A 20,679-nucleotide genomic window follows, 5' to 3' on the forward strand; every position below is an offset into this window, starting at 1 on the left:
GTGGCTTAAACAGCACTATACTTTCAGTTCTGGAGACAAGAAGTCTGAGATTAAAATGTTGGCAGAGATTTTTCCTGAGGCCTCTGTCTGGCTTGAACATGACCATCTTCATTTGGTCTTTTCTCTATGTGCTCTCACGTCTGTATCTACTTTTCCTCTTTGTATAAGGATTGCATCAGGGCCCATGCAAATGATGAGTTCATGGAAAAGTAGCCAATCTGGGAAGTGTGGCCCATAGAATTTACAGATGGCAAGGTAAACTGATAAACCAAAACACGCTTGACAATTGAAATAAACTGGGGGAATAAAACCACAAAAGAATGAGAAAAGAAGAACAGAACAGTAAATCTTTGGCATCTCAATCTTACAGATAACAGAAAGGAGACTCAACAATCAGAAAGCCATTCAATCTTTCCTATTAACCCAAAGTCAAGATCTGTAATGAGGAAGACAGTACAATATGACAGAGAAGGGCTGAACTGCTACCTTACCTGCAGCAAGTGTCCTTATGCTCTCACATGGCATATGCCACATGACATATCTTTTTTTTTTTTTTTGTGGGTCATAGAACTTGAACTCAGCCTGGGCGCTGTCCCGGAGCTCTTCAGCTCAAGCCTATCACCCTACCCTTGAGCCAACCCCCACTTCCTGTTTTCTAGAGGTGAATTGTAGATGTCTCAGGTTCTTTTGTGCCTGGGCAGGCTTTTGATCCTCAGATCTCAGCCTCCTGAGTAGCTAGGATTATAGGCATGAGCCACCACACTCAGCTCTGCCATATCTTTTCTACTGAACTTTTCAGTAATCCTTATGTTCGTGTCTTGCCTCAATTTTTTTTTTTTTTAACCAAACACAAGGACTGAGGTTGTTTAACTACTCTAAACTTTCTGGTAATATATTTGGTGAGTTGGCCAGGACGTTAAGGATTAACATGTCTATTTTGGACTTGAACTCAAGAAATGGTCACACTAACAACCTCATTAACTTTACTATCTTCTTTACAGGCACTAGCTCTAGACACTTTCAGAGGTTTGAGGGATCAGGAATTTCGAATATAAAGGGATGGGAGAATACCCATTTAGCGCACAGTATTACTTTCTGTGTATTTCTTACTCAGAGGACAGGAATATTGGTCGATGTTCTAGAATACTAAAAGTAATCACTCAAAAAATCATTTGGGGGCTGGGAGTTTGGCCTAGTGCTAAGAGTGATTGCCTAGCACTCACAAAGACCCGGGTTCGATTCCTTGGTACCACATATATAGAAAAAAGCTGGAAGTGGTACTGTGGCTCCAATGGTAGAGAGCTAGCCTTGAGAAAACCCAAGGACAGTGTTCAGGCCCTGAGTTCAAGGCCCAGGACTGGCAAAAAAAAAAAATCATTTGAATTGCATGGAAACTGAATTGGTATTTGTTCTTCTTTCCTTCCCCCCCCCCCTCCTTTCTCTCTCTTTTGTAAGTCATGGGGATCATGAACTCTGGGCCTGGGTATTATCCCCGAGTTCTTCAGCTCAAGGCTACCACCCTTCCCTTGAGCCATAGCACCACTTCCATTTTCTTTTTTCTTTTGTTGCCAGTCCTGGGCTTGAGCTCAGGGCCTGAGCACTGTCCTTGGACTCTCTCAAGGCTAGACATTTGCCACTTGGGCCTCGGCACCACTTCCGGCTTTTTTCTATATATGTGGTACTGAGGAATTGAACCCAGGTCTTTATGCATGCTAGGCAAGCACTCTACCAGTAGGCCAAACTCCCAGCCCACCGCTTCCATTTTCTAGTGGTTAATTGGAAATAAGAGTCTCAGGTCCTTTTGTGCCCGAGCTGGCTTTGAACCTTGATCCTTAGATGTCAGCCTCTTGTGTAACTAGGATTACAGGCGTGAGCCACCAAGCCCGTATGTTCTATTTTTTTTTTTCTTGCAAGTACTGGGACTTGAACTCAGAGCCTAAGCACTGTTCTTGGGCTTTCTCAAGGCTAGAGCTCTTCCACTTGAGTCACAGTACCACATCTGGCTTTTTCTATCTATATGGTATTGAGGAAGAATTGAACCCATGCTAGGAAACCATTCTACTACTAGGCCAAACTCCCGGCCCTGGTATTTGTTCATTTTTAAGGATGTAATTTCCTAAAGAAATCATTTAAAGAAAGATTCAAAGCTACTGCTTTTCTTTTCTTTTTGCCAGTCCTGGGGCTTGAACTCAGGGCCTTGGCACTGTACTTGGGCTTTGTCAAGACTAGTGCCACATTTCTGGCTTTTTCTGTGTATGTGGTACTGAGGACTTGAACCCAGGGCTTCTTGAATGCTAGGCAAGCACTCTACCACTATGCCACATTCCCAACCTGCTTTTCTTTAAATTACCCCCGAAATCTTTTTTCCTCCAAAAGAAAATCATTAAAGATTTAAAAAGTATTATAAACAAAAGGTTCTTAAGTGATTTTATTGAGAATTGTACAGCTGTACTCCTATTATTTGTGTAACATTAAACAGCCAAATATCTTACACTAAAATAACTTACAAATATTGAACACAGGATAGTTCTGTCCAGCCTTCTAGAAAATTGAAATTATCTTAATTAAAATTTAGGCCATTACTTCACAATTTGGAAATCCGAGTAATCCAACCTTAAGATGACTTTCTCATTGTTGAAGTTTGCACTGTCAATGTGTGATTTGGGGCTTCCTCTTGTCTCAAGCCATTGCTGCATATGGCGTACCTTGGAGATGGGCCCTTGCAGTTGTCCTTGCACTGTGCCACGGTCAGTATTTTGTACCCAGCCTACCAATCCTAGCTTTTTACCTTCAGCCTAAGGGGAAAAAGAGAGAATGAGAGATCCAGTGAGACGGAACAAAACAAAGTGAGACTATAATCTGTTGCCAGAATCTTGGCCACACACCAAGCTGAAACTAATTTGACATTGTCCAGAAAAGTCAAAACAGAAAGACAGCAAGAGCATCTCACTGCAGATTTTAACATCAAATGTCGCCCACTTGAGTTCATGTCCTTCTTCAATTCTCTAAAACCCAGACATTTGAAATCTTTAGAATTTTTCACTATGTGGTAAATGTGGTTAAGTCTTTAGACTTAAGTCCAAAACAGATACTTTCAAAATTATTCCCTAAGGCTGACTGAATACTGGATATTCCCAGAATACTGGGCTGTACCTTGCCTATTTTTTTCATTTTTCTTAATCAAAGATCTACTGGGTATGTTTAAAAAGAAAAATCATGAAGTTATCAGATTCTTTAACAAGAACCACACCTAAATAAATCCAGATGAATTGATGTCCATTATATCTTTTAAAAATCATTAAAAGAGCATTTCATAATTCCCTGGGCAACTCACCCATCCTTTCTAGTGTAGAGAAACTGTCTAACCCAACATATTTATTTATTTATTTATTTTATTTTAATTTTTTTATTGTCGGGGTAATGTATTAGAGGGGTTACAGTTACATTTGCCAGGTAGGAGGTATATTACTTCTCACACATTGATACCCCTTCTCATGTTTTTGTCCCCATTTCCCTTCCCCCACCCCTAACCCAAAATATTTATGATGAATCAAAGCCTCTTTCAGTCATTCTCTTAGAGAGAAAAAAAAATGCAGCTGTGAGCAGCCTCTAAATGCTGAGCATTCATGAGACTACATAACCATCAAGTTTTTACAAGACACTCTTTTCTTCCAGTTCAGTAATAACAATATCTTTAAAGTGGAATGAATTTATAAAGACCAACTAATAGTAGTGGCTGGTTTTAGCCACTGGTTCTTCAGTGCTCTTTAAATTGTTAAGCTTAGGCAAAATTAAACATTTAGCAAAGGTAATGCTATTTTAGAGAAAATTTTATTGTATAAACATACAATAAGAATACCATAAGTCATTAATTGATAATCTATAATAGAAGGGGTTAGAGCGAAGAAGAAAACAGGAGTTAACATGACTGCCTATCCAAATGCCAGAGTAATGACCTAGTAAATACGGGAAAATGTTGGAGTCGGCCAAAGAAAACATTATGCAGAGAAAAATGTTTGATGCAGTATTGAAGTACCCATTAAACCAGTTATGTTCAATGGAAAGATATGTTGGCATAACAAACAAAAAGATAATACAGCCAAATAAAGTGTAAGGGAGAAAGGAATTAAGGAATGAAGGAAGCCAAGAGATACCTATAGCATGCATTACTGTCAGAGACAAAAACATAAAAGAAGAATGCTGAGAATGGATTTTGAGAAAGATGCCATATCCAACTGACTGTGTAACAACTGCATTCTTCTGCTTCATATTAACAGAGGGGAGTTGGCTGTCTCTAGTTGTTATTTGCCATATATGGTAAATAACTACCAGCGTGATTGTGTAGTTTTGAGAAAAAGATTATTACAGCCAAATAACTTGCAATATGAGTTATCTGAAGTCTTAAGAACAAACAAAATATTCCAAAATTGGACTGGTGTTGAGAATGATAATTTCTAACAGGTTTTTTGTGCCCTCAATTCTAATTTTTAAAATAGTAGCAAAATATTACTAATACATGTTCAGTTTCAATTATCTATCTACATACGCGAACAGGTTTTTTAATTCAAAAAAGTTCCAAAAAAGTTAATTCTTCCTAATAACCATATGCATTCTTTTATTTTTTCTTATCGGTCATGGGACTTGAACTCTGTGCCTGGGCACTGTCCCTGAGCTCTCTAGTTCAAGGCTACTGCCCTACCCCTTGAGCTTCAGCCTTACTTCCCATTTTCTGGTGGATAATTGGAGATAAGAGTCTCTTGGACTTTTTAGTGCCTGGGCTGGCTTTGAACCTTGATCCTCAGATCTCAGACTCCTGAGTAGTAAGGATTACAGGCATGAGCCACCCCGTCTGGTCCATATGCATTCTTAATAGTCATCTGGCATTTTTTTTCCTGATTGTGTGTATGTGTGTGTGTGTAAATGTTTTGTTGACCAGACTGGCCTCAAACTCTCAATCCTCCTCTGCTTTCCAAGTGCTAAGGTGACAGACATGCCTGGCCTCTGCTAACATTTTAAGGAATATAAACACCATCAACGACTCTCATATTCAATTAAAAAACTAAGTCTCACTGGGTGTGGTGCTCACGCCTGTAATCCTAGCTACTCTAGAGGCTGAGATCTGAGGATTGAGGTTCAAAGACAGCCCGGCATAAAAGGACCTGAGACTCTTATCTCCAATTAACCTCTAGAAAATGGGAAGTGGGGCTTGGCTCAAGGGTATGGTGGTAGCCTTGAGCTGAAGAGCTCAGAGACAGCGACCAAGCCAAGTTCAACCCATGACCCCCCCACCACACACACACACATAAAAACAACTAAGTCTCCATGAATCAGTAATATACAATTTAGCCCTACAGCACAAGAAAAAGAATAGTAAGCTGGGTGCCAATGGCTCACGTTTGTAATCCTAACTACTCAGGAAGCTAAGATCTGAGGATCCCAGTTGAAAACCTGGGCAGGACAGTCCATGAGATTCTTATCTCCAATTAACTACCAGGACAAAACCAGAAGTGAGACTGTGACTCAAAGTGGTGAAGCACAAGCCTTGAGCAAAACAAGTTCAGGGACAGTGCCCAGGCCCCAAGTTCAAGCACCATGACAAACTTAAAAAACAAAAACAAAAAGAGCAAGCTAAGGGGGTTGGAGGGGGGGGGAATGGGGACCAAGACATGTGAAAGGGTATCAATGTATGTGAATTAATGCACCTTCTATCTGGCAAATATCATGTAACCCTTCTATTAATTACAATAAAAAATATATGAAAAAAAAGAGCAAGCTAAGCCAAAACAAGCAAAAAGGCAATAATAAAGACCACAACTAAAGAATGAACTTTTTATTTTTATTTTTGTTGGTTATGGGACTTGAACTCTGGGCCTGGGCAATGTCCCTGAGCTCTTCAGCTCAAGGGTACTGCCCTAACCTTGAGGCAAACCCCACTTCCCGTTTTCTAGAAGTTAATTGGAGATAACAGTCTTGGGTTCTTTTGTGCTCAGGCTGGCTCTGAACCTTGATCCTCAGATCTCCAGAGTAGCTAAGATTACAGGCGTGAGCCACTGTGTCCAGTATCCCTGAACAATTTAATCTCTCTCTCTCTGGTTACTGAGGCCTGAAATCAGGTCTCATTCAGCTTTTAAAAATCACAACTGGATGGGGCTGGGAGTTTGGCCTAGTGGTAGAGTGCTTGCCTAGCATGCACGAAGACCCAGGTTCAATTCCTCAGTACCACATACATAGAAAAAAGCCGGAAGTGGTGCTGAGGCTCAAGTGGTAGAGTGCTAGCTTTGAGAAAGTCCAAGGACAATGCTCAAGCCCTTAGCCCAAGCCCAGGACTGGCAAAAAAAAAAAAATAATAATAATAATATCTATCTATCTCTCTATATATATATTAAAAAAAAATCACAACTGGTCCTCCACCACTTGAACCACAGCTCCAGTCTGGCACTTTGTTGGTAAATTGGAGTTAGGCTCTCTTAAGACTTTTTTGCCTAGACTGGCCTCAAATCTCTATCCTCAGATCTCAGAATTGCTACAATTAGACATGAGTCACTGGCTATATTAATCTTTGAAGATGTCATTGCCATCTATTAAATCAAGGTACTTGCTACATATAACTGTAAGCACAGTTAATTGGAACATAACTTTTGCTATGACTTCCAGCAATTCAACAGGTGCTTCAAATGCACATAAAGCATGAAGAAAGTATTTTACAAATGATTAGAATAAGAGCTATTGTCAACTGACATTTCTATTTTGAAGAACCATGTTTAGTCCCAGCAATACAACGCTTATAAAGTTCTGTGGTAGCTGGATGCTGGCTCACACCTGCGATCCTAGCTACTCAGGAGGCTGAGATATGAGGATCATGGTTCAAAGGATGTCAAGCAGGAAAAGTCCTTCAGACGCATATACAATTAACCACCAGAAAACTGGAAATGGCACTGTGGCTCAAAGTGGTGGAGCACTAAGCTTTGAGCAAAAGGCTGAGGGACAATGAGTTCAATCCGCACAACCAACAAAAAAGGAAAAATAAATAAAGTTCTACAGCCCTAAGTCATTATCGTAAAGTATGACATACATTGGCAGGCCATAGCCTGATATCCCCCTAGGGAAAGCAAAAGATTGTCCTTGTGTGTGAATGTGAAGGGAAGATTAGTAACACTACCACAGACAGAGTTGTCAACAGTTCATCTCCTCAAATACTCCATATTACTCTAGCGGAATCCATGCTAGTATTACTATTATGGAATGGATAACATTTTTAACTTGAGAAATTTCAGCTAGAAAAAGTGGGGGAAAAAAAAAGAAGAAAGTTGCTGAGTGTTGGAGGCTCATGTCTATTATTCTAGCTATTCAAGAGGCTAAGAGATGAGGATCCTGTTTCTTTAAACCAGCCTGGGCAGGAGAGTCCATGAGATTCTCCAATTAACCACCAGAAAGCTGGAAGTGGGGCTGTAACTCAAGTGGTAGAGTGTTAGCCTTCAGCACCCAGGCTCTGAGTCAGTCAGTCTGTCTGTCTCTCTTTCTCACACATACACACACAGAGGAAACAATTACATAATTTACATCGACACAGGGGAAACAATTACATAATTTACATCAACAAGAATCCATTCACCTAAATGCCATCTATTAGAGAATGGTGGCTTTCCTATCAGATATGTGACTTGGATGATGCCACAACAGGACACTCCCTTTTTGGAGGAGGAAAAACAAAACAGAACATTAACATGCGTCAATAGATGTTCGGTGACAACTTTTAGCTACCAGCTGGAGACTCTTCCATTGACATCGTTTTACCCTTCTCAAAACATTTTCATCGCCTTTGCTACAACCATGCACCTCTTTACCGATCAGCCTGCCTTTTCCAGTTCACGATGGCCAGAAGCAGGTCTCTCTTTTTTATTTTCCACGCTCATCACTGCCTGTGGGTCACATACCTGAGTGTACTTGCGAAAAAACACCCCTTGCACCTTCCCAAAAATTTCGTAATCCACTGATACCAAGGTGTCCCCTTCTGCCATGCTCGGACCTGTCAAGAGACCGGGAAAATAGAAAAGGTCGAGGATTGCTCCATCCATTCCACTGTGACCTAAGGTCACCGGCGTGAGAAGCGTCCGGAAGACACCGGGGAGGGAGGCCGTGCGGGCCAAGGGCCCGTCTACCCCATTACCTCCACAGGGCCGTGCGAACGCTGCTCCCTCCCCTCCATTCCCTGCCCACGCGGCCCAGGATGCCCTTCCCCTAACATCTGAGGACGAGGCGACGCGGGGAGCTCGCCCCAGGGCCTTCCTCCCGGGCTCTCACCCTCTTCTCCACCACACAACACCCGCGACCACCGGACCAACCGCCCCAAACCGCGCAAACCGCCGCTTCCCGGAAGTTTTGAATCTGGCTCCTCCTTCGCTGTCTCTCATGCCGCTCACCTTCTTCTGACCAATCAGAGGTGGAGCCTCGGCTCCAAGCCCGCCTGGAGGGCGGAACTTCAGGACCAGCAAGCTCTACCTTTGTAGCAAAGTCTTGGATTGAGGATCCGTCCAGAACTTGATTTGGGCCTTCGCAAACCAAGATGGAGCTATGCTTTAATCTCTAAGCCCACAACCCCTCTTCTCATTTTCTCTTGACGAGAAAGGTCTAGACGAAGTCCTGGGGACACTCTCACTCATTCAGTGAAAACCGACTGACGGCCTACTGTGTCCCCCATGCACATTGCTGGGTTAGGAGGCTGAATCTCCCTATGGAGGAACTTGCATTCTAGAGGTGTGGAATGCAGACAATAAATACAAACTCCACGAATAAAGTAAAAGACACACAGTCACATCCTTTTTTGTCTTATTTTTTTTCTCTCTCGCTTCCCTTCCAATTTGTTCTGTGGTTACTCTGGAGTCAGTAGCAGAAGAGCGAATGTATAGTACATACAGATGGAGTTAATTGTCCTGGATTTTTGAAAGCTGCCATCAGAGTCGTCGTCTGTACTGAGAAAAGGTCTGAGTAACTAATGAATGAATAACTTACCTCATGGTTTCAGAATCTCAACTGAATCAATCAATCTCAAATCAGTTATTTTTGGAAAAGGGAATTGTCAAAGGGGTTTGTGGGTAAGGATGGTAAAAAAATTAGAGTTGACTTGTGGACATTTGAATTCAGCTACCCTTATGATTAGGAATGTGTATAAAGAAGAGTTTGCATTTATTACTCCTCTTTAGATTGGGTGTGCATATTCTGTCTCTTTATAATGTAAGCCTCTATCCAAGTATATAAGTTGGTAGAGTCTGCAAGGTAAGATGGGTTTGCCATGATAGCCATGAATATTAATCATTCCATGATAGTTTCTTGATACAGAGTAAAAGCATCAGAAAACTTTAGTGCTACAAGGTAAGAGGAGTTGGATTAAATGTGGTCCTTGGAAATATTTGAAAATATAATCCTAGCTACTCAAGAGGCTATGTCTGAGGCCCACAGTTCAAAGACGGCCTGTGCAGGAAAGTCTGTGAGATGCTTTTCTCCAATTAACTACCAGAAAACTTGAAGTGGAGCTGTGGCTCAAAAATGGTAGAGCAGTGGCCCTTGAGCAAGAGAGCTCAGGAACAGCACCCAGGCACTGAGTTCAAGCCCTACCACCAACAAAAATAAGAGAACACGAAGACATATTTCCTCATGTAACTTTTATCTACTTTATTTTCTATTTATTTTTTTGTGTTATTCCTGGGACTTGGACTCAGGGCACGACCTCTTAGCATTTTTACCCACAAATAAGCAGTCTAGAAAATGGCTTTGTGGCTCAAAAGTGGTAGGGTGGTAACCTTGAGCTGAAGAGCTCAGGGACAGAGCCCAGGCTGGTCTGTGAAGAAGGCAGAATAGTTAGGCATGAAAACAAGGACTGAAACAACTGAGGGCCCAGCAAGGATTTTCTCAGTTAACACTTAAAAGCTGTAGTCTGTGTTGAAGTATTAACCCGCCCAACCGCTGCTGCCTGCGTTCTTTTCCACGTGCAGAGTTCTTTTGAGCAGTTACAGGAAACGTGAGCTGCCCGTTCCAAACAGCTTACCCCAAGGAACCCAAGCGTGGAGAAGACAAACAAACTCTCTTCTGATGTCAAGACAGTTCTAGAGTATCGGTTAGTGGGGAAACCAAGTTATGCTGATTATTGTCAATGGTAGTTAACTTTATTATCGTTGCCTTTGGCTGAGTCATTCCTGGTACAGCCAGCCAGATTTACCCCGTGAGAGTAAAGCAGTACAATAACAAAATAATTAAGACAGGCTTCGAAACTATCCCCTGAAAGATAATGCGCAGAGAAAAACAATCAGCTCTCAAGCTGCGGGGGACTCAGGAGGGAAGAAGGCACGGGAGAGGCGACAGCCATACCTGGGGCCCGCAGGGAGCAGCCGAGCGCGCTAAGCACGGCTATCAGCAGGCCCGCCGCCGCCAGCCGGGCGGACACCGGAACCCTGCGGCGGGGCGAGTCCGCCGCACATCTCGGGGTTCCACCCTTCGCCAGACCCCAAGGGCTGGGAGCACCCGGGCACACCCCAAAGCCTGGGAGCATTGTTCTCAGACAAGTTCTGCTTTGATGGAGCCTCTCTCTCCCCCCTCCCCCGTCTCCCAAGGGAAGGGCAGCGCTGAGCTGCAGAGTTGGCTGGACATAGCGTCCAGTGACACGGGGCCCGACCGCATCCCCTCTCCACCCCACCCACCCACCCCACGAGGGCGGTGGACTGCGCCTGCGCGCGCCTCGCGGTGGAGGCGGGGCTCGGCGCACACGCACTCTCGTCTCCTGGCAACGACGGGAAGAACCGAGGCAGACTCAGAGCGCCTGCGCGGCGGTCGGTTGACAAGGTCAAGTCTGGAAAATTAGATGCTGGGGCTTTCCCGGAGCTGGAGCGGTACCCGAGAGCCTCAGGTACGCATTAGGGCGGGGAGACCTCCCGAAGGCCTCCCGAAGGCCTCCCGTACGGGCAGGAGACCGAGCGCTTGTCCCCAAGGCCGAGTCCCAAGTGAGGAGGTCCCACTTGATCCAAGGACCAACTAGGACCTGAGAGATCCCGATCTAAAGCAGGCCGCGGCCATGAGGTCAGGTGGCCTCCACCCCTGGGGTTATCCCATTATCGGGGCCACCCTTTTGCAGTGAAGGTTTGAACCCCCCTCCCCCTTCCAGGCACCTGCCCTTGACCGTCTCCGGTGCTCTTTTGATTCCAGCAGAAGGAAGAACTTGAGAATTCTATGCCAGTTAGTACCTCTGAGCCAGTGTCCTCATCTGTGAAATGGCGTGGCTGGACTCAGTTAATAGGTGAAGAAACGTGCCAGCAAGGGGAAGTTGCTTGTTAATGCAGGGCTAAAACATTTCAGCCACTGCATTTTTGTTTACGACTGGAACTGTCGCAAAAAAATGACAGGAACACCTGTGTCAAGTACAGTTTGATAACCTCGGGGTCTGAAATACAACTTATCAAAGGCTGATTGTTCTGGCCAGATCCAGCATCACTGTCTCTAGGAAAAAAGTTTCATGCATAAGGCAAATGTAGAAACAGTTTATTTTAGCAGACAGGAGGGAACCTCAGACAAATCCTTCACATGTATCTGGTTTAAATCTCCCCTAGGCTTCAGTCCAGGCCCTGCATGGCTGGTCTCCAGTTGGCTCCACAGCTGCCTGTGGGCGTTATGTTCCCACATAATAAAACAGAAGCTCCAGGACTCCACTCAGCCAAGCAAGACCCTTATGACCAAGGCGACTCTCCCCAGCAGACCCCGGTGGGGCACCTGAGAAACAATTTCCCGCAGAAGTCCTTGAGCAACAAAGGGCCAACACTGGATAATGTCTACACTCACCCCAAATGGAACACCTGCACCTGCACAAAAACCCGGACCTATTCCTATCTCCACGGTGCTGGAAACAGCCAGCGAGACTCGGGAAGTGATTTCCAGAGCCAAGGAAAGACTTTGTTTTACTCATCAAGCCCTCAATCCCGGTATCCCAAAGCAAATGATCAGGACTTCATTCCCTTTCCAAAGAAGCGAGTTGGGGTAGACCGGGCCTACCCACTGAAACCCATGGTCCACCGAAAGTCTCGCAGTATAGGTGAGGCTGGTGCCGATGGGGACCAGATTGCCTACCCAAGATCCTCAGAGCCAAGAGAGCTCTCAAATGGCAGCTTTGGTCTGAGGGACTGGGCGAACTCTTCTGCTCTTGCTACCTTGCAGGAGGAAGCCATGGCAAACCTCCATAGGACTGACTGGATGCAGATCCAAAGGCTTGAAGCTGCAGGGGAGAGCTTAGGGGAGGAAATTCGAAGAAAGGAGAATCTCCTGAGGGAAAAGCTGAAGAAGACAGAGCAGGGACTCAGAAGGATCCAGAAGGAAAAGGAACAGGCCAAGGAAAATGAAGACCAAGAGCTACAGAGAATGATACTCTCCAGGAGGAGAACTAAAGGTAGTAATGGCAACACCACATACAAACCTGTCTTCTCCCCAGAATTCGGGTCTGAGGAGGCATTCAGCAGAGACGGAGAAGAGGAGGAAACATGGGGGTGCCCTCAGGAGAATTCTACTCCATTCCACTTGGCTGGTTATGGAATCCAGAGGCTCAAAAAGGAAAAATTGGTGGCGAGTAATAACAAAATCCGAGCTCAAGCTTCAAGAGCATCTTCAGAGAACTCTCCGCCCCTGGAAGAGACCAGTAGTGCTTTTCAAGGATCTAGCAGAAGTTCTAGCCTCTCCAGGACCCCAGGCTCCTCAGGTTCTAGCAGCTCCACTGAGAAGCCCGATCTGGGCAAGTGCAGCCACTGTGGACGCACATTTCTCTTGCTCAGGCTAGAGAGACATTCTGCTGTCTGTGGCAGGATGCAGGGGTCCAAGAGGAAAGTGTTTGACTCCTCCAGGGCCCGGGCTAAGGGCACAGAACTAGAGCAGTACTTGAACTGGAAGGGGCCAGCTGCAGTCAAGGTAATAAGAGCCACCTAGATTTGCCTTTGCGTAGGGGTCCTTGTAAGGGCCTGTTATGTCCTCACAAATTTTCTTTAGGGAAACTTTATGTCATGGAGGTTGAAGGAGAGAATGAACAGTTCTTGATTATTACTGTGTGCCACTCATGGCGACAAGAGCTCTTTCCTTCTTCTTCCTTTCTTTCCTTCTTTCTTTTTTGGTGGGTCATGGGCCTTGAACTTGGCCTGAGCGCTGTCCCTGAGCTCTTCAGCTCAAGGCTACCACCCTACTCGCCTTGAGCCAAGCCCCACTTACTGTTTTCTAGTGAGTAATTGGAGATAAGAGTCTCAGGTTCTTTTGTGCCCTTGCTGGCTTTGAACCTTGATCCTCAGATCTCAGCCTCCAGAGTAGCTAGGATTACAGGCGTGAGCCACCATGCCCAGCTGACAGGAGCTTTTCGTGTTATCCTCACAACTGCAAAGATCTCATGAACTCTCATTTTATCAAATAAAAAAGACACTACACATATGCATGCATAGGCGTGCGCACACACACACACACACACACACACACACACACTCTCTCCAAGGCTAGAGCATATCAAATAACCTGAGTCCCAGGTTTAAATGGCAAGATCAAGTTGGGATGAATATAAAATCTACACAGACAAATTTATGTCCTTTTGATTAGCAAGTTAATGTTTACCACATAAAATTTTTATATCATGAAAAAAAAATAAAAACCCTATCATTTTATAAGGTAAGCATGCACTGTTTTTTTTTTCCCCCTTGCAACACATACCCTGACATCACCCCAGAATAGAGCTGTTACTATGTGTGCCTTTAGCTGCATTCACCTCCCCAAGGCCTCCCCAAGAGTAGTTGGGTTTTAGTATGCCTTTCTAGTAACTATGTTAAACACAGCTAAATTTGGAAGTATACTTCTCTCTGTTTAAAGTGTACACATCTTGAGGGTAAAAGATCTCCTTTGAATTATCTTTCAGAACGTCCCTCACTTTAGGAAAATCAGATTGTAAAAAGTAAAGGCTGGGCTGGGAGTGTGGCTTAGTGGTAGAGTGCTAACCTCGTATACATGAAACCCTGGGTTTGATTCCTTAGTACCACATAAACAGAAAAAGCTGGAAGTGGCACTGTGGCTCAAGAAGTAGAGTGCTAGCCTTAGCAAAAAGAAGCTCAGGGATAGCAACCAGGCCCTGAGTTCATCAAGCCCCATAATGGGAGGGGAAAAAAAAATAAAGCTTACAAGATTACAAGACACTTATGTGGTAAGTTCATGAGAATTTCATGTACATTTGGACATCTCTGGAAGAGATCGACCCTTAATGCCATTTGGTTTGTAGAATGAGTGTTTCTCAAAATGCTTTTGTTTTAATGTTTTGTTTTTGTTTTTAGTGTGCTTATGTCTGTAATGTCTAGGGATCTTGAATTTAAAAGAAAATATTGATAGTAAAGAGAACAAATTGATCAAGGTTGAGGAACGCTAAGGACATATGATTTCAAAGGCCTTATCTGACTCTAATATTCTAAGAGAGAGAGTGAGACATTTGCTTTGATTTCTTTCCAGTGCTCCTTCTTCTGTGCTGGAACCTCCTAACCAGCTGGTTGATGTGTGCATTTGCTGGGCCCCTTAAACACTCACCATGATGTGATGGCCGCTAGCAGATGTAGATTACATCTTTTTTTTTTTCCTTTTGGTATAATGTAGGGGGATCCACACAAAGAAAGTTCCTCCCATGCTCAGAGTAATTTCTCTAACATCTAGCTTCCAAGAGGTCAACAATTAACGGCAGATGAAATGATAGTATGGTGAATTACTATTCTTTTGTGTTTTCTTTTTGGTCAACCCAATAATCCATTGGGAATTCCCTCTCCATAAATCTGTCATAGTGGTTTACTTTTGGCCAGAAACTAAAAGAATACTGTATTTCATAAATTCTTGAGTATATTAACCATGAAGAGGATGGGGATGTGGGGGAAACAACAAAAAATTCAAACCTACTGGGTTTCTATGATCAGTCAATTTAGCTTTGTAGAACTTAGTTTGAGAGAAAGTACTGAACTGAGGCCACAAAGGCAGAAAGGACCTGGAAATGTCTTATTTAGAGCCCTGTGCCTTCGCGAGCTGAGTAGTTGGTTATATCTGTTATTCTAGTGTACTTAAAAGAACAAGCAGTAGGGGCCAGGAGTTTGGCCTAGTGGTTAAAGTGCTTGCCTAGCATACATGAAGACCCAGGTTCGATTCCTCGGTACCACATACATAGAAAAAAGTCGGAAGTGGTGCTGAGGCTCAAGTGGTAGAGCTCTATCCTTGAGAAAGTCCAAGGACAGTGCTCAGGCCCTGAGCTCAAGCCCAGGACTGGCAAAAAAAAAAAAAAAAAAAGAACAAGCAGTTCCCACACACACCCTTTTGTTTTTGTTGTTAGGGTTGGTACTGGGGCTTGAACTCAGAAACTCGCATTCTTGATTTGATATTTTCACTCACAGATGGCACTCCACCACTCCTGGCTTTTTGTAGGTTATTTGGAGATAAAATTCTCACAGATTTATCTGCCTAGCCTGGTTCCAAACTGTGATTCTCAGATCTCAGCCTCCTAAGTAGCTAAGATTATAGGCTTGAGCCACTGGTTCCTGGCTTTACTTATTTATTTATTTTTTGTGGGTCATGGGGCTTGAACTCCACCTGGGCACTGTCCCTGAGGTCTTCTGCTCAAGGCTACCACCCTACCCCTGGGCCTGGGCATTGTCCCTGAGCTCTGAGTAGCTAGGATTACAGGTATGAGCCACCACGCCTAGCTGTTCCTGGCTTTTTGACATCCTTGAATCTTCACATAACTTCCAGAAAACTTGTATCTCTTGTCTACTTCGCTGTAAGCATTTGAAGTCAGGAAGTCAGGAGCCGTACACTTTTTTTTTTTTTGTGGGTCATGGGGCTTGAACTCGGCCTGGGCGCTGTCTCAGGCACTACCACCGTACCCCTCTTAAGCCAAGCCCTACTTCCCATTTTCTTGAGGTTAATTGGAGATAAGAGTCTGAGGTCCTTTTGTGCTCCAGCTAGCTTTGAACCTTGATCCTCAGTTCTCAGCCTCCTGAGTAGCTAGGATTACAGGCATGAACCACAGTGCCTGGCTATCTCTTTATTCTTTAGGGTGTATTACTTGCACCAAGGGGTTTCACTATAGCATTTCAGATGTGCATGTATTATGTTTTGCTCAGAATAACCCTCTGTATTGCTTTCTCACTCTCTGCCTCCGAAATCTCCTATTGATCAACATTGTTGATATTCCCCTTATGTCATCTTTATACATAGTTGCACTGTATTCTGGAATTATTTATCTTATCTTTTATCTTTCTTTTTTTCTTTCCCTTTCCCACTCTCTTCATTTTCCCACAGTTAGAACCATACTTTATGTGTATAAATGTTTCCTATGTCTAGCTTCCACATGAACATAGTACAGTGGCCTTTTGAGCTTTCCATTTTCATCATTTTGCCCATTCAGGTAAATTTCTTTCTTTCTTTTTTTTTTTTTGCCAGTCGTGGGCTTGAGCTCAGGGCCTGAGCACTGTCCTTGGACTTTCTCAAGGTTAGAACTCTACCACTTGAGCCTCAGCACCATTTCTGGCTTTTTTCTATGTATGTGGTACATCAAACCTGGGTCTTCGTGCATGCTAGGCAAGCACTCTACCACTAGGCCAAACTTCTGGCCCTCAGATAAATTTCTTGACATTACTACTTAAAAAGTTCTATTTAATTTCAAACTGTCAAAGCATTAATTTATAATAGTTTTTCTTTGGTTGTTCTTCTTTCATAGTCTACTCCTCTTATAGTCACAGTCTCTTTTAGTATATATTTTGTTGTGTTTTCCTATTAAAAAAGGTTTTCTCATTGTTGCTTTCTGAGCTTTAGTGTACTTTTTTTAAGGTCTTTTTTTTTTTTTTTTTTTTTTTTTGCCAGTCCTGGGCTTGAGCTCAGGGCCTGAGCACTGTCCTTGGACTTTCTCAAGGCTAGAGCTCTACCACTTGAGCCTCAGCACCACTTTCGGCTTTTTTCTATGTATGTGGTACCAAGGAATCGAACCTGGGTCTTCGTGCATGCTAGGCAGGCACTTTAACCACTAGGCCAAACTCCCGGCCCCTTTTTAAGGTCTTTTGAATAGAGCTTTTGTCTGTCCATTCATATTTAAGCTTAAGTGGGATTTATTGACTGTTTTCATATTAAGATTATTAGCCGGGTGCTGGTAGCCCACTCCTGTAATCCTAGCTACTCAGTAGGCTGAGATCTGAGGATCACAGTTCAAACCCAGCCCTGCCACTAAAGTCCCTGAAGCACCAACACAAAACCAGATGTGGTGGTGTAGCTCAAGTGGTAGAGTGGTAGCTTGAGCTAAAGAGCTCAGGGACAGTAGGACAGTAGCCAGGCCCAAAGTTCAAGCCCCACAACTGACAAAAAAAAAAAAAAGATGATTAAATAGTGAGTGATTGGGCCCTCCTAGGTCAGTGTCTGGATCATTCTGTGCATTGGAGAACCCTTCTTTTTTTTTTTTTGCCAGTCCTGGGCTTGGGCTCAGGGCCTGAGCACTGTCCTTGGACTTTCTCAAGGCTATGGCTCTACCACTTGAGTCACAGCACCACTTCTGGCTTTTTGCTATGTATGTGGTACTGAGGAATTGAACCCAGATCTTCGTGCATGCTAGGCAAGCACTCTACCACTAGGCCAAACTCCTGGCCAGAACCCTTCTTCTTTTTTTTTCCCCTTTTCTGAAGAGGGTGTCAGATCTAGGCACTGGTGTGGCTCACTCCTGAAATCCTAGATACTCAGGAGGCTGAGATCTGTTGTGGTTTGAAGCCAGCCTGGGCACAAGTGGAGCTGTGGCTCAAGTAGTAGAGTTTAGCCTTGAGTGAAATAAAGCTCAAGGACAGTGCCCAGGCCCTGAGTTTAAGTCCCAGGATGGCACAGAAAAACAAACAAAAGAGAAAAGGGAAAAGGAAAAAGAAAAAAAAAAAAACAACAAAAACAAAACCAAGAGGATATCAGTGTTTTGGGTACTCTGGAAATTGAGTTTGGAGAAGGCTGAAAGTTCCACAATTTGTAATGTATACTTGAACTTAATCCCCATTTCAGCCCAGAGATTAATCTTGTTCTCCATCCTGTCTGGATTCTGTGTCTGAAACCCATCCAATTCCATTTCTGAGAGAACAAGTCCCAGTTCTCTTGTGAGGGTACTGGACCTTTGGATGTACAAGGCAGAGAGAAGGCCTGGGTGCCAGCTTTTCAGCCTGCACCTTCTGCTTTTCTACCATCAAGTACTTCCAAGCACTATCTTCTCGGGCATTTTGCTGGGAAAATGGCTCATTTCCCAGCAGTATTCCTTCTTGGTCTGTACCTCTGCTCTGACAAGCAAGATATTACTGCTGCTCTCTTCCTGTTCTCTTGAGAATCAGTAACCCTTTTAACTTCCAACTGTCATTCTTATGTATACTCAGGAAAAAGACAAGATAAATACCCTGCTGAAGGACCAGTATTCTTTTTATATTGCAGGTTGAACCTCCTCGGAAGAGCAATTGGAGACTGAAGCATGAATCTTTCATCCGTACGCTCCGTCAGGCCAGAGAAGTCCAGCAAGTAATTGCCAAAGGTGGAAACCCCGCAGATTTGCCTCCAATCCTGCCAGCAGAAAATCCAGACTATGTTCAGTGTTCTCACTGTAGCCGCCATTTTGCTCCTAAGGTGGCTGAACGACATATCCCCAAGTGTAAGACCATCAAGAACCGCCCTCCACCTCCACGGAAGCACGAGAGCTGAGCTGATGACAGCGAGACCACTACACATAGTTCCCAAAGCGCTGCTTCTCTTCAGCAGTAGACAGGAGCCAAATATATTTGAGGTAAAGCAGGAAGAAAATAGAACATTTCCAGAATCCATGTTTGCCTGCAGAGCTAAACTCTACTTACTAGGAGAAAGCCATCAGTAGGCATCAAGAAACAAGAAAACCCAGCTTCCCCTTGCATCACCACCTTTGCTCGTGTGCCTTATGTTTTTACCCTAACAACATGGGGAAGGACAATGAATCGTAAGTAGGCTGCATTAAAGTTTCCTTCCTGCAAGCCTGATTGGGGTTTGTGCTAGTGAAGTGCCTCTGGCCATCACTTGTCCAATGTTTCCTTTCTTCTTTCTTTTTTTTTTTGTCAGTCCTGTGCTTGAGCTCAGGGCTTGAGCACTGTCCTTGGACTTTCTCAAGGCTAGAGCTCTACCACTTGAGCCTCAGCACCACTTCCGGCTTTTTTCTATATGTGGTACCAAGGAATCGAACCTGGGTCTTCATGCATGCTAGGCAAGCACTTTAACCACTAGGCCAAACTCCAGGCCCTCTTCTTTCTTTTTTGTGGGACATGGGGCTGCTTGAACTCCACCTGGACACTGTCCCTGAGCTCTTCAGCTCAAGGCTACTGCCCTACCCTTGAGCCAATCCCCACTTCCTGTTTTCTAGAGGTTAATTGGAGATAAGAGTCTCAGGTCCTTTTGTGCCCAGACTGATTTTGAACCTTGATCCTCAGATCTCAGCCTTCTGAGTAGCTAGGATTACGGGCATGAGCCACCGTGTCGGCTTGTCCAATGTCTGTTTAAGTCCTTCCCATTCATGCCAATTCAGAATACTGGGTGAGTTGGGGTCAGGAGACTATAGTCATACAGATGATAACTCTTCCAAAAAATAATGAAGGGCTAAGGGCTACAGCTCAGTGATAGAGTGCTTGCCTAGCATGTACAAAGCCCTGGGTTCGATCCCTAGCACCAGAAGAAAACAGAGGATAGTAAGATTGCATTTTAAGACCTTATTAAGTGTAACTCTATCTTGGCCTCCCTGAGGCATGGTCCTGGCCAAAAGCCTATAAAAGTACATAATGTAAGGGCACCAATGTATTTTAAACCTTCCCTGTGGTGTACTGTTAATAAAGGAAACATCTTTATGTACGTAACAGGGTAGGAATGGGGAGAAAACACATTTTACTTCAACTTGTTCTTTTCTAATGAGTTTCATATGTTGGATTAAAAAAAAAAGATGCTAATAGTCTGCTCTCAAACCGGGGGGAGGGGGCTGAGTGAGTTTTTAAATGAGAGAGCAAGTCTATCATCAAAGCAAGCAGAGGCACATCAGTGTCCCATGCCCCTGAGAGTAACCTTTGCAAGGGCAGGACCAGATCTTTTAAATTTTCTATGTAGAAAAGTGCCTAGTATAAGTTCAGCCCTCAATGAATTGTAGGAACTTAACCAAAAAGATTTAAATAAGGATAGCTCATAGACAAGGTATTTGACTCAAAATGTATCCCACCTCCCCAGCAAATTTAATGAGAAATACACTAAGTTCCACACTTGACATTAAAAGCAATGGATGGCAAGAATAAGTTGTGGCTAAGCTCACAGAGCAATTTGTAGACAGCTTTGCCCCAGAGATCTAATTTATTTGGCTACGCAGCATTATAAACATGTTCCAACATTTGAAAAACAGGATATGGAGAATGTCTTAAAAAACTGGAGGTTCTGGAAACACAGGACCAGTACAGGGCATAGCGGGTGGAGTTCGGAGCTAGTGGCTGCTTCTCCTGGGGATGGTAGCATGTAGAGTCAGTGTCAGACCTAGATGATGTTAAAGTCACAGGTCTGGGTTTTCCAGGGAATAAATGCTACATCTATAGATACAGTGGTAGTTATTCTTTCTTTAGCTCCCAAAGAAATGGAATAGTCAATGTC

At 43.9% G+C, this 20,679-nt stretch overlaps 2 protein-coding genes across 3 annotated transcripts; one reads left to right on the forward strand and one right to left on the reverse strand.

Annotated features, from left to right (window-relative positions):
- Nucleotides 1-2,401: 2,401 nt before the first annotated feature.
- Acyp1 (acylphosphatase 1) lies at nt 2,402-10,656 on the reverse strand. Of its 2 annotated transcripts, none has more exons than XM_090344501.1 (3): nt 10,363-10,656; nt 7,935-8,026; nt 2,402-2,795 (listed from the first exon to the last, which is right to left on the reverse strand). In XM_090344501.1, exons 1-3 carry the CDS (start codon nt 10,541-10,543, stop codon nt 2,580-2,582), a joined length of 489 nt encoding a protein of 162 aa, XP_090200627.1. In that variant the 5' UTR covers nt 10,544-10,656; the 3' UTR covers nt 2,402-2,579. The 2 variants fall into 2 exon arrangements, with proteins under 2 accessions (XP_090200627.1, XP_090200628.1); XM_090344502.1 differs by lacking the exon at nt 10,363-10,656 and adding an exon at nt 8,302-8,376.
- Nucleotides 10,657-10,684: 28 nt separating this feature from the next.
- On the forward strand, nt 10,685-19,043 carry Zc2hc1c (zinc finger C2HC-type containing 1C). The gene is made up of 3 exons (XM_090344500.1): nt 10,685-10,897; nt 11,595-12,936; nt 18,472-19,043. Exons 2-3 carry the CDS (start codon nt 11,614-11,616, stop codon nt 18,733-18,735), a joined length of 1,587 nt encoding a protein of 528 aa, XP_090200626.1. The 5' UTR covers nt 10,685-10,897; nt 11,595-11,613; the 3' UTR covers nt 18,736-19,043.
- The last annotated feature ends 1,636 nt before the right edge of the window (nt 19,044-20,679 follow it).

Source organism: Megascapheus bottae, chromosome 14 (genome assembly GCF_031878675.1).
Source record: "Megascapheus bottae isolate mThoBot1 chromosome 14, mThoBot2.hap1, whole genome shotgun sequence".
Classification (NCBI taxonomy): Eukaryota; Metazoa; Chordata; class Mammalia; order Rodentia; family Geomyidae; genus Megascapheus; species Megascapheus bottae.